This window comes from Tinamus guttatus, unplaced genomic scaffold, assembly GCF_059628265.1.
Source record: "Tinamus guttatus ecotype Peru unplaced genomic scaffold, ASM5962826v1 Tinamus_guttatus_pri_ptg000304l, whole genome shotgun sequence".
Lineage (NCBI taxonomy): Eukaryota > Metazoa > Chordata > Aves > Tinamiformes > Tinamidae > Tinamus > Tinamus guttatus.
In genome coordinates, this window is record NW_028288838.1 from 150,644 (window position 1) to 164,380 (window position 13,737).

The window sequence follows — 13,737 nt, forward strand, 5'->3', positions numbered from 1 at the left end:
ACAAATGCATCAGATACAGCCGGGAGGAGGGAAAAAAGGAAGTTTTCTGCCCTCGTGCTGTGTCGGGTAACACCAGGTCCCTGCTGCAGTCTGGGCAGAACGGAGGAGCCAGCGAGCGCCAAGCTGCTCCTGTGCCCGGCCGCGGCAGAAATGCCCTGTCACCGAGGCCCTCCCACAGCCCCGTGTGGCGTCTCCGCTTACTGGTAGCTTTTGGGGCTGAAACACAGAGCTCTGTTTTATTTACATATCTCAGGAATCCTTTGTAACCATCTGAATATTTGGGCAGGAAGGTGACAAGGCCAGTTAGAGGTCATGGTGGACACAATGCTTCATGTCTAGTCTGTTTGGATCTCAGCTGGGTCGTTTTGGGTACAAAATCATGATTTCTAGTTGCTGTGGAGGGTTACACGAGTTAAGAGAACTTTGTCAGTCCCGCACTGCCTCAGTATCTAACTTACAAAAGACGAGAGCACAAAAGTTACATGTTTTCCATGCCAGCAGTTCATGACTTTTGAACCAAGGGAAAACTTGGTCGAGGGGAAGCAGCCACGCAGGCAGCAGAGGGTGGCAGCCAGCAGGACCAACGGGAGCGTCCTGGGCGCTGCGCTTTGCACTGAGCGCCTGTGCCACCTCTCTTGAGGCAAAACCCCATGAGTTCCTGGCAGGAAGGTTTCCCCGCAGGGCCGCGCTGGCCCCCGCGGCGAGGGCCGCTCGTGCTCGCGGTAGCGGCCGCCTCGGGCCCGCGTTGCCCTCACGTGGTGGGGAGCAAGGGCTGCGCGCTCAGGCCGGGCAGCGGCGCGGGGCTGCGTCGGGCTGCTGCTCTGGTGTCGAACTTCCATGGACCTCATGTGAGAGGAGCCGTGTTTGCGGCATCTGCGTTGGGTGCTGCATGGAGCCGGAGAGGCTGCATGGCAGGGGCTCCTGCTGAGGAGCAGCCAGGACTCCTTGCAAGCCTGTGGGACAGACTCCTCGGGCGCCTCGTAGCTGTTTTTCCTATGTGCTTCACAAATAGCGGTCACTCTTTTTCTCTATTTTTGACCTGGAGTAAGCGGTTCTACTCCTCACTCGTGGCGGTCCGAGTCACCGCGCTGCTGCGCGCCTTGGCACGGCTGCCAGCGCTCCCAGCAGCTCCGCGCCTGGAAAGGGCCGGCCGGGCGGCGCGGCCGCGTGGGAGCCTCGAGCACCGCGTGGGAGCCTCGAGCGCCGCGCGGGAGCCTCGAGCGCCGCGGGCGGGAGCCTCGAGCGCTACGGGCGGGAGCCTCGAGCGCCGCGCGGGAGCCTCGAGCGCCACGGGCGGGAGCCTCGAGCGCCGCGTGGGAGCCTCGAGCGCCGCGTGGGAGCCTCGAGCGCCGCGTGGGAGCCTCGAGCGCCGCGGGCGGGAGCCTCGAGCGCCGCGGGCGGGAGCCTCGAGCGCCGCGCGCGGGAGCCTCGAGCGCCGCGGGCGGGAGCCTCGAGCGCCGCGGGCAGGAGCCTCGAGCGCCACGTGGGAGCCTCGAGCGCCGCGGGCGGGAGCCTCGAGCGCCACGTGGGAGCCTCGAGCGCCGCGGGCGGGAGCCTCGAGCGCCGCGGGCGGGAGCCTCGAGCGCCACGTGGGAGCCTCGAGCGCCGCGGGCGGGAGCCTCGAGCGCCGCGGCCGGGAGCCTCGAGCGCCGCGGGCGGGAGCCTCGAGCGCCGCGGGCGGGAGCCTCGAGCGCCGCGGCCGGGAGCCTCGAGCGCCGCGGGCGGGAGCCTCGAGCGCCGCGGGCGGGAGCCTCGAGCGCCGCGGGCGGGAGCCTCGAGCGCCGCGCGGGAGCCTCGAGCGCCACGGGCGGGAGCCTCGAGCGCCACGTGGGAGCCTCGAGTGCCGCGGGCGGCAGCGCTCGGTGCCTCCCTGGCCCGAGGGCCCCGCGCGCCCCCTGGGCCTGCTGCCGCCGCAGGGGTAACACAGGGCTGGCGGCTGCCAGGGCGGCGTTACCTCCGCGAGGGGAGCCCTGAGGGGCCGGCGCTTCGTGCTGGGGTCGCCCGTCTCGGAGCTGGGCAGGGCTGGGAGCACACGGCGCCCGGGAGGCCCCGCGGCCTTCCGGACCCCCCTGCCCTTTGCGCAGAGCTGCCCTCCTGCTCCGCCGCGTGTTCCCCCCGCGGGCCCTGGGGCTCTGACGCGGCGCTGACCTGCGGTGTGCGCTAAACTGCTGACGGGAAGTGGGTTAATCTGCCTGTGTTTTAAATGTCCAGCTGTGATCTCCCCAGAAAAGAGGGGTGGAGTGCCTTGGAAAAGGAGCGTGTGTCATCCTGCCCCGTGGGGCCGGCGGGGAGCGGAGCCGGCGCGGCGGCTCCAGAGCACTGCGAGAGCGCTGTGCGCAGAAGGGCCTGGGAGCGGAGGCCATTGGGGAGGCTCGTCCTGCCGCGCGCCCCCGCGCACAAGCACAGGGCCCCCGGGCTGCCCCGCTCAGAAACCTCCCTCGGGCCGGGCTGCGCCTGCTGAGCAAGGGCGGGAAGGTCCGGCTGGAAGAGCTTTGGCGTGCGAGACCCGAGCGTGGCAGAACAGCTCGCGCTCTGCTCCAGCGTTATCAGACATTGCACTGAACCTGCTGTGACCGGTGGAGGAGAACGGAGGCTCTGGGGCTCTCATTACACCTCTCCCGAGGTTTTCCTTGTGAAAGCAGAGTCAGGGATTTTCTCAACTGACTCTTCGAGTGCCTGCAGTGGGGAGCCCTTGCAGCACAAGTGACCCAGGCTCCGTGGTCATATGTTTGATCTGCTGCAAAGCAGAAGACACAGCACTGTGGGAAATGTCTTAAGTTTGCAAGTGTCGGCCACCAAGCAAGGGTCTGCGCCTCTATTTCCCAGGCAGTGCTTGGTGTCTGTGGGCTGTCGCCACTGCGGCGTGTGAGGGCTGCTGCCTCCGTAGACGGGGGCGCCGTGGGCAGCCCCGCTCAGCTGCTGCGCAGTGTTCCTGCGCCCCTCTCCGTTCCTGCGCCCCTCTCCGTTCCTGCGCCCCTCTCCGTTCCTGCGCCCCTCGGTGTTCCCGTGCCCCTCGGTGTTCCCGTGCCCCTCGCTGTTCCCGTGCCCCTCACCGTTCCTGCGCCCCTCGCCGTTCCTGCGCCCCTCGCCGGGGCCGCGCGCGGCGCTGGGGCTTGGCCAGCAGCCCCGAGCGCTCTGCGGAAGCGGGGAGCGCGCGCCCTGCCCGGGACGTGCGTGTGCAGGGCCGGAGCGCGGGGCCGCGCGGCTGTCAGCGGGGAGCGCTCGGCAGCGCCTCTGTCTCTGGGGAAGTTCTCCAAGTCTTTGCAGTGGTTCTTTCCCGGTGTCCTGTCCGTGCGCCTGCCGCGGGAGGTGGGGCAGGGAGAGCGGTGCCTTTCCTCGCGCTTGCCCTTACACCGCTCCTCGTCGCCCACCTTTACCAACCAGGCGCTCCGCGTGTCCCTGCTGATCTGCTGGTAAAAACCGTTGGCAGCGGCTGGGATAAGCTGCTTCCCGGGACTTTTCCTGGGATTATTTAGTCACAGCCATTGGCCGCTGGAGAGGGGCACAGGGACCCGTGCCATGCGGGCAGGCCCCATCCCGGCGGGACCGGCTGCGTGTCCAGGGCGCCAGCAGGAAACCGGCGCGGGGATCCTTGAGGTGTGGGGGAAGCCATCTGCAGACTCCAGCTGCAGCCTGAGCTTGGAGTCTTGCTGAGCATTGATGGTTGCCTCACTGCTGTGGGCTGCACAGAGGAAAAGAGAGCATTTCCTATCATCAGACTATCCTGCACCTCATGCCTTGTGCATTCCTTACGCTTCCCATTCTGTGTCTCTACTTCCTTCTCTTGTTCTTAACCTTTTCTACAGCTTGCTGCAGAGCGGACTGGACTCACTGGCTCCTCATAAAAGTTGGGGAGCTACAGTCAGACTGTGGTATAAATTATGCAGGTAAATTTGAGGCGGTAACTGAAATCACTGCCTTCCTTAATTGTTGAGATTTCTCTGGATCTCTAGTGATTCCTAAGTGTGAAAAAAAAATGATTATTAGTAAGCCAAGTATGCTATTTTTTCTTAAAACTTTTGAATGATTACCATTGGTTTCAGTTTTTCTTCATAGTTTTCTTTGCTATCCCATTCAAGATGCAGAAGGTGCGAGGCATTACATCTTTGCAGTTATTTGTTAGTGTGATTCAGTACATACAAGACCCATCAAATAAGTTTTTCTCTTCCAACCACTTTTTTTTTTTTCCAACCACTGGAAGAGTGGGACATCAGAACTAAAATCTTGTATCAAAGCAAGTAAAAGAAAGAAAGAAACCCCTGTATTATCCAAATAGTGTTAAGGAAAACATGGGGAAGAAACTTGTTGGCTGCCATGCACCCTTTGTGAGCTGAAGTGTTGCTTCTGTTTTGAAATGATTTTCTCAGTCCTTTTCTCCTGACCTAGGGAGAAGAAACTGAAAGCCAGAGTGCAAGAGCTGGTGAGTGCGTTGGAGAGACTCACCAAGAGCAGTGAAATCCGGCACCAGCAGTCTGCAGAATTTGTCAACGACCTTAAAAGGGCAAACAGGTACAGGGCACAGCGGCGGGAGCTGGGTCTGCGTGTGCTGCAGGGCGCTGGAGCCCCCTCCCCAGCCTAAACCCCGCACGCAGGGAGCTCAGAGCTGCTAATAACTAAGAGCGGGGGAAATAAGTTGATTTTAATTGAGCCGTTGTTAAATGCATTATTATGAAACAAAAATGTAAATCCTTCCATCTAGTCAGATTTATGTGTTGCTGTTATTTTGTTTAAAATTGCTCTCTTGCCTTTGGCTCCAGCCTCCGTATGAACAAACTGTCTTCCTGGTAGGGAAGCTCTCAGTAGGCTTCAGCTGGCAGCAGCCTCGGAGAGTGCTGTGGACTGCAGCTCCCCCTTCTGCAAGGAGCCTCACGCTCACAAAGAAGTTTTCACTAATTGTTATTTATGGGAGAGAAAGAAACTCTAGTTTGTTTAATAGTGGGTTTTGTGAGCAGATACTGGCTGTGAGGGGATCTTTTTTCATGAAACATTAGATGATGCTGTAGCATTCCCAAGTAATGCTCTGCAAAGCCATCATAAGCAACCCTCTAGCTGGTTCTTGAAACCCTGTTTAAAAACATGTTTTTGGTAACCAGTTTATTGGAAAAGGTGCATGCCTGCCCAGAAGAAATAGAGAGCTTAGCACTGTGATGAATTTGAAAAGGGTTTAAAATACAGTTAAATTTTAGGGAGAGAATCAGCATCCAAACTTCAGAGTGCCCTCATGGCGCCTTTTTTTTTTGGGGGGGGGGGATAACATGTACTGTGAGCGAATTTTGCTGAATGGTCGTGTATTGTTTTGCATTTCCCACAGTAACTTGGTAGCCGCTTATGAAAAAGCAAAGAAAAAGCATCAAAACAAGCTGAAGAAACTGGAATCACAGATGATGGCCATGGTGGAGAGACACGAAACTCAAGTAAGGATGCTCAAACAGCGGATAGCGTTGCTGGAAGAGGAGAACTCTCGACCGCACACCAATGAAACTTCACTCTGAGCGCCTCTTCCGAGAGGACTGATGCCATCACAAGTCTGTGTCTTTTGGAGGCTCCTTTTGAGGTAGCTTCGAACTCTAAAAGCTCGATCCTTAACACAGACATAGTTCACAGTATCGCTAGGATCGCAGCTTTGCAGTCAGGAGTTATGGGGGTCAGGAGTAATGGGGAAAACTTTAGCATTAAGCAAAGACTTTTTAGTAATGAAAATGGACAGTGCCTGAATTGCCATGCCATGAACATGCACATTGCCTGTCTCGTTAAGTTTGCGCGCACACGGTTCTCTCCAGCATATGCCCCACGGGCAGCAGTGTCACATAACAAAGTAATACGTGTTAAGAGGTTTTACTTGGGGCATTTGGGGATTGGAAAACGCTCCAGTTACCTCGAGAGAGCTCCGGGGCTCCCGCCGCTCCGTGCGTTGCGCTCGAGCCCCGGTGCCGCTCCTGCAGCAACTGGGCAGGGAGACGGGGGACGCCCCGAGGGGAGGCTGGCGGTGGCGCCTGCACCACGCCAGCACTTACTCGTGGAGCAGATCAAGTGGGGAGAACTGTCGTTGGGCTAAAAACAGGCAGCCCAGGGCGCCTCTGGGAACCATGATATGGTAACACATTTCTCAGTTCGTCAGAGGGCTCAAGGCTGTGAGTTCCACTGTGCCAGACGCTCTGTGCCAAGGTCGTGTCAGGAATTGCAGGAAATCCCCTGATACTGCGTGCTGAATGCAATGAGACAGCTGGATATTTCCTATTAATACATTATTATAGCCAGGGTAATTAAGACGCTGGGCCATTTTTGTCATGAGTATAGTTTTATTGCAGCTTTCTATGATCAAGAGGTAGAATGTCTTTTTTTTTTTAATATGCTTTTGACCAAATAAAAAAAAGGTACTTATTTATTAGGAATGTACCTGCTCAATATTAAATACATATGCACAAGACTATATCAGTGTATATGTATGGATGTTCAACCACAAACAGAATGTGAATGGTTATGTCTTCATAGGGCTTCTTAGGCTAACTTTTTTTTACTGTTGTTAACCTTCTTTTTTAAGTCACATCATCCTAATATCCTGCGCAGATAAATGACCTGACATTTTTGAGCTATAATAGTAATGAAGGCTGAGCAAAGCGTTGACATGGTTTCAAGGGTTCAAAAAATGGAACCTGACATGACAGCAGTTTCACGCGGGATATTCTTCAGCACAGCTACGGCCGTCACGTTAACCACCTGCGGGGCAGCGCGGACACAAGTGCAGAGCTCACTGACTTTGCTCTGCTGTCACCGCGTTACCTCTCCCTTCGGTATTTTTCAAGCTGTGTTTTCTCCAGGAAATCCACTTTCGGGAGCCAGGTATCCTTTCCATTCAGGATATGACTTGTTTTATGTTGGGCTGCACCTCTAAGATTAGTGTGCTTAGAGCAGTGAGACATTCTTTCATCTATTACTGCAATTTCCAGGACTAAAAAAAAAAAATTTTTGACAGGACTTGAACTGGATTTGTCTGGTCTTGGGTTAGGCCAGGCAGCCAGGGCAGTTGTGGGACTCGTGTTCAGTGTGCTCTGGTAAAAATGCAGTCACAGTTCTCTCTGCTCTTACCTGAAACAAGGGCCTGGAGGACGTCTCAAACTCTCAATGTGAAATTCCTCTCACCTAAGGTAGCTAGAAACTGTTATTGCACTGGGTTTCCTGTTTGGCCTTTTTTTTTTTTTTTTCTCATTTTATTAGTAACTAAAGAAACTGTTAAGTGAATTAGGCTCGAAACATTTAAATTGCAGGCAAGAATGTACACTACGAAAGCATGAAACGGAGCTGGGTTTAGAAACACAAGGCAGCCGTGGCCGTGGCAAGGCCCCCGCCTGCTGAGCTCGCCCGGCTGCCACGCGGGCACCAACCCCGAGCAAACGCCAGGAGCTTCTATGCACGTTTGAAACACCAGCCTACAAACACGTGTGCGTTTAACTCTGCAGCTACTGCAAATCCCTGCAACGTGGCTCACCTAACACTGGTTGCAGAAACAGTACACTTGCAAAGCAGAAATAAAAATATTGCTCACTTATTAATTAATCCTAGTTTATACTTTATTTTTTGACTTTCTAAATTGCCAGAGTGCATGAGACTTTATATTTTGCATTGCGTTCAGAAAAAAACAAGTACTTTTTCTAATTAAGGGTATAGATCTTCACCAGCTTGAATGTACTGTTAGCTATTACAAAGCACATGTGATTAAGTTTGCATTAATGTCAGTATTGTTCCACAGTTTTTAGTAGGAGTTTCTCATTTAATACTGTACCATACAGTGTAAGTTTAGAAACGTTTCAGCTTATCAAATTAGCTTTAAATGTGCTGCTGCTTTTTAGTTTTCTAGCTGCTGTAAAAGAGCTGTTTTGTGTTCATTTGATATAGAATTGTAAAAACTGCATTTATTTATACAGAGACATTTATAATACTTTTATTTTACAAATGTTCTTATATTCTGAATAAATTTCTAATGCCGTGTGTGTTTTGTGGTGTTTCTTGCAGCTGCCCGTCGCCGTGTTGCCGCCGGGCGCTGCCGAGGGGCGGCGCGGGAGGGCCGGGCGCTGCCGCAGGGTTGACGGGGGGGACGTGGGGCTGAGCTCAGCGACACCCAGGCCCTGGTTTAACGGACATTTACCCTTTCCGGAACACTCAGGCTTTCCGCCAGCCCTCCACAGTTTGAACAATAACTTCACAGAAATGGAGAGCACATATGAAACTGTTTCCACACATCCAGTTCTTTTAATGACATTGTATGGACCAAAACCCAACATTTCATAAATACTTTAAAAGCACTGATTAAGCTTGACATACTTCCTCTCTTCAACAGACCAGACATCCTTTTAAAATAATTCTCCCTTCGCATTGTTTGATGGGCCCCCTTGTCTACCTTCACAAGTGGCTTTAAAAACTCTTTACTGGCACCTACATATAAATGGGTGCTGCTACCTGGCTTAAGGCAATATTAGTTCAAACCTTCTGTCATGAAGGAACCCACGGGTAGGGGGCAGCCTGAGCTTCACACTGCAAACAGAAATGTCCATATCTGTATTTCATTACTACAGTGAGTTACAAAGTAATTTAACTTTACAGAGAAGTTACAGTAGAAAAGTGTCAGGTTAGTCAGTCTCCTCAGTGATGTGTCTCAGTTTCTGCATCAGGGAATGACAATTAAAACCACAGCTGTTATCCAAGATGTTGCTGGTGGTCACACGTTACCTACTAAGGAGCAAACATGAAGAGCAAACTGCTCTGCATGATGACACACTGGAAGCTGACTAAAATCCACATTCTTCCCTGCAAAGCGTTCACGGTGTGCCCAGCAGCACACGCTCTGCATGGTTTGTTAACACAAACTACAGCCAACAGTTAAAGTTCATGGTGGGTCTGCTCAGTGGTGGACATACTCTGTACACTGTGAAGCCTTATGACAATTACTCTTAAGTAACTGTAGGTCAGCACATTTCCTTGTACTCTGCTAGTACTGAGGAGCGAACTGCAGTTTACTGCGATTTACTCACACGTTCCCTCCATCACTGCCCACAGGGGAGCACTCTAGGCGCGGGTGTATGCGGTTCTGTTAAGTCACACCTGTACGATAATCTACTTCAGTACAGTCCAATGAAAAAGACATTGAGGTCCAAACATTTAATTTTAATGTTCTCCTAGTAATCCAGATTCTTAGTATGATCCCGAATATGGCCAATATAATTGCTACATAAACTGACTTGCTTTAAGTTCACAACCTACCTTGACAGTGAAAATGCACACAGAGCACAAATGCTACTGCATCTCCTGCGGGGCCTATGTACAGCATTACGAACAGTGCAAATACGAGCAGTTGGCTATTACTGTCAGCCTTGAACAAGACTATTGCTACAGAGGCGTAAGAATAAAAACCTGTTACACAAGAGTAGTGACACTCCCAGGCCTAACTCACTGAAGCACCTTCAGTTAGTTTGCAGAAACAACATGTGGTTGTTTCTAAGGCTGAAATACTGTACTACCAAAAGCAAACTTAAATCAGCTTGGAGTCATGGATGAGCACCAGAGTTCTTTAACATTTACAGTGTAACTCTTAACTTTTTAAATAGAGAAACTACTTTTAAATCAATGAAAGGCTATTCTAGCAGTCCTCAACGGTCTTGAGACTCTCATATGTATAGAGTAACCTCCTGTTTTACAAAATGAAGGCACCTGATACTAACCTCTGGAAAAAAAAATGCTCAAAATTTATAAAAATAAATCAGGAGGCTCAAAAAATTAAAAGCAAAGAAAGACAACTGGAAAACCAGTCACGCAGGACCAGCAGTGCCATTCTGCATGACAGGATGTTAGAGCTTGGATTCTTAGTGCAGACTCTTTGCACCAGTGTGATCTACGGGTGCTGCGATTTATTACACATCACCAAGAGCTTGCTGCATTATGTGTAAAAGCTGGAAAAATAATTACCTTAACGCAATCACAATCTGAGAGCAACTCCAAGGGCAGCGGGGCTGCCGAGCCCCTTTGGTTTTAAAGGAACAGTTACTCACAGAGGCCCCCAGCGGGCAAAGCAAGGAACAGTGAACACACAGTTCTCCAGGCCGCAAAATACATCAGAGGGACTGCGGAGCACAGCAGAGAGGCCTGGAACAACAACGAGGCCCAAAACCTTAATAAAAAACTATCTATGTAAGTTTGGTCTAAAAAAAAATACATTATGTTTAAAAAAAATACCGCAACTGTGCAATACATGCAGCTATTTCCCTGCTTCTCCGCAGCACCACGTTTTTCCAGGCTGGGGACCGTGCCCGGCAGCTGCTCCGGATGCGGCGCCCTTGGGGACAGGGACGGCGCCGCAGCCACGAAGCAGCAGCCGCGGCCCGCGGCACCCACGCAGCCGTATTCATTAAAGACCTGGTCATTTTGTTATTTGGTTAATTCAATTTAATTAATGAGCGCCTGACAGGTGACCATTAATAATGTGAAGACCGCCCCCTTGCAGGCAAGCATTCTCATTTGTTTTAGCTCCAATCATAAACAGTGTTTTTAACATGTGTCTAACATGGGAACAGTAACTCTTTTTTCACTGTATATATCCCCTATGCCTATGCAATTAAAAAAAAAGAAAAAAAAACTATTAATTACCCACTTATTTTTTTCACTGTTTTACAGAAACTCATGTAAACTGTACTCCTAAACTTGGAGGTGCACTTAATTATAAAATGGTGAAATAACAGCAAAGTCACAAGCATTAACAATGCAAAACGTTCACCGTGCAGCACACTGTGGAGCCCAAGCGGATCACACGACACCACCACACTTGCATTCCTGTAGAAACCTTTCAGGAACAGCAGCAGGAAACAACATTAACACAAGAAACAGTACCCTTACACAGAGCAGTAGAAGTTATTGCATATTTCATCACATTTATTTGCAATTCACGTTAAGGCTGGATTTACGAAAATCATGCCCTACTTTGGGCTTTTTAATGAAACAACCAGTTTCTTTTATACTGATCCAAACCTTCATTAAGATGAAAAGAAAAGAATACATAGCCAGGGAATACAGAGGAGAGCTAGAGCAGAGCCATCACCTCCTAGTCACAGGAGACACCTGCTGTGGATAGAGACCTCTGCCTACAATATGATTTAACATCTAGATAGTTCAGCTGAAGCTGGTGGTGATCAGCGGTGCAGAGTCTAGTTGGAGGCCTGTAGCTAGCGGGGTCCCCCAGGGGTCAGTCCTTGGTCCAGTCCTGTTCAATTTATTCATCAATGACCTGGATGAAGGCACAGAGTGCTCCCTCAGCAAGTTTGCTGATGATACCAAACTGGGAGGAGTAGCCGATACCCCAGAGGGCTGTGCTGCCATCCAGAGGGACCTGGACAGATTGGACAACTGGGCGGTGAAAAACCTCATGCAATTCAACAAGGCCAAGTGCAAGGTCCTGCACCTGGGGAGGAATAACCCCAGACACCAGTACAGGCTGGGGACTGACCTTCTGGAGAGCAGCTCTGCAGAGAGGGACCTGGGTGTCATGGTGGATGATAAGTTGACCATGAGGCAGCAGTGTGCCCTCGTGGCCAAGAAGGCCAATGGGATCCTGGGGTGCATTAAGAAGAGCATCTCCAGCAGGTCGAGGGAGGTGATCCTGCCCCTCTACTCAGCCCTGGTGAGGCCAAATCTGGAGTATTGTGTCCAGTTCTGGGCTCCACAGTACAAGAGGGATGTGGAGCTGCTGGAGAGAGTCCAGCGCAGGGCTACAAGGATGATCAGGGGCCTGGAACATCTGCCCTATGAGGAGAGGCTGAGGGAGCTGGGCCTGTTCAGCCTGGAGAAGAGAAGGCTGAGAGGGGACCTGATCAGTGTACCTCAAGGGATGCAGTGAAGAGGATGGGCCCAGCCTCTTTTCACTGGTGGCCACCGACAGAACTAGAGGAAACAGCCAGAAACTGAAACACCAAAAGTTCCACAGGAACTGAAGGAAAAAATTCTTACCAGTGAGGGTGACAGAGCCCTGGAACAGGCTGCCCAGAGAGGTTGTGGAGTCTCCTTCTCTGGAGATCTTCAAAACCCACTTGGACGCAGTCCTGTGCCACGTGCTCTAGGTGACCCTGCGTGTGCAGGGGGGTTGGACTAGATGATCTCTAGAGGTCCCTTCCAACCTTAAGCATTCTGTAATTCTGTGATTCTATAATAAGTCATGAGCTCAAAGTTTCATTAACTGCCCTCTTATTTCACACAGCATAACAGTAATTTATCTGAAACATCAGCTTACAAAGATTTCCACAGTTTGATATTTAATCATGCCTTAGGGGAGGGAGGCCTGTTAGCCCCACAGGCAGCTGCAGCCAAGTGATACAAGCACAAACTCCTGCCTCACCATGAGCAGGGCACTTCTGCCGGTAACTCAACTACTTGCACCGGAGAAGAAACAAAAGGTTAGTTTTCACCTAGAGCTGAATAATGCAACATGGGCCAGCACTATCCCACCACTCAGTTCCTGCACTTGCCAGTTACTGTTTTGGGCAGCCTTTGGATCCTACTCCTTCCACGAGGCAAAACAAAGCCAGAAGCAGAGCTGTTTCACAAGCGGGTCTTGGACGAGGTCCTGTTCTCAGGGGGAAGGAAATGCTGCAGTCTGTTTCTCCTGCCAATGACACAGGAGTTCAGGCTTCCCACAGCAGTAAGTGCTACAGCATCAGAAATCCCAAATCGCCTGGCGCAAAGCAGATAAATAAACTCTAAGATATTTCTGCAGCCATTTTTGAGAGGAGAAAAAAGAGAGAAAAAAGACACAGAGTATTCGAAGAAAGACCGAGATAGTGAGAGGTGTTTTTAGCTACCACAAAAGTTTTGTAAAAACTTGGTGCATGAACATACACACTCTCATACAGACTGCAGGCCCAGTTAATTCAACCTGCCAAATTATCCTTTGTTCACTCACCCTCATTTTAGAAAAAAAAGTCCATTTTAAGATGTAGGACAAGAAGCTTTTGTTGCAAGCTGCTGTGACAAACAAGAACAGCATGTATTAAAAACCCCTTAATTTGGATCATGAAGAACAAATCTAATACTTTCAGCGTGTCACCTCAGCTCCCACTTTTTCTCTTCACATCCTTCATACTCCTCGAAGGAGGGGTCACAGCGGACGAGGCCCGAGGCTACGGCCAGGACTCCAGCACTGCTCGGCACGCACAGAACACAGCTGCTCCACAGCCAAGGGCAGAGCACAGCATGAAAGAGTTGGCACTGTTAGAATCATTACTGCAAGCCGGATTAAAAGCCATTTAGTGTCACACTATGCTCTACTGTCCATACACCTGCCTTCTTCCTCTCAGCAAGATCCAGAGAGGCTTATTTACGTCCAACACAAATGCTATACAAGTAACTTCCCACAATAAAATAAAAGTTAAAACTTTTTTTTTTTTAAAGCAGCTGCATTTGGGTAACACAAACGCATACAAAACCTTTGTGGCTCTCCCGGTCCTTACAGCGGAGGCCAGACGTTTCACAAGACCAAGTGCTACCCCGTTTTTGCATCCTCACTGAAGACAGAAGCAGAGTAGATACAAGAAGGCAAAATGCTATAGATTTGCCTCCAAGGGTCACTGATAGCCGGCCAACAAAAAGCCAATTTTCAGGCTGAAGGAAGGAAGATATCTAGCAGGGAGATGAGGGGTAAAACACCAGAAAAAGAGAAAAATGAAAGGTTGTAGCTAGGTTTGAAATGTGCAACTTTAAAAC

At 51.1% G+C, this 13,737-nt stretch overlaps 1 protein-coding gene across 1 annotated transcript in view; it reads left to right on the plus strand.

Moving 5' to 3' along the window:
• MCC (MCC regulator of Wnt signaling pathway) overlaps positions 1–5,769 on the plus strand; it is a 133,860-nt gene extending 128,091 nt beyond the window's left edge. Inside the window, exons 16-17 of the mRNA XM_010218640.2 lie at positions 4,387–4,509; positions 5,312–5,769. Of these exons, the coding sequence (XP_010216942.1) occupies positions 4,387–4,509; positions 5,312–5,492 (304 nt within the window). The 3' untranslated portion in view covers positions 5,493–5,769. The remainder of the gene's footprint in view (positions 1–4,386; positions 4,510–5,311) is intronic.
• The last annotated feature ends 7,968 nt before the right edge of the window (positions 5,770–13,737 follow it).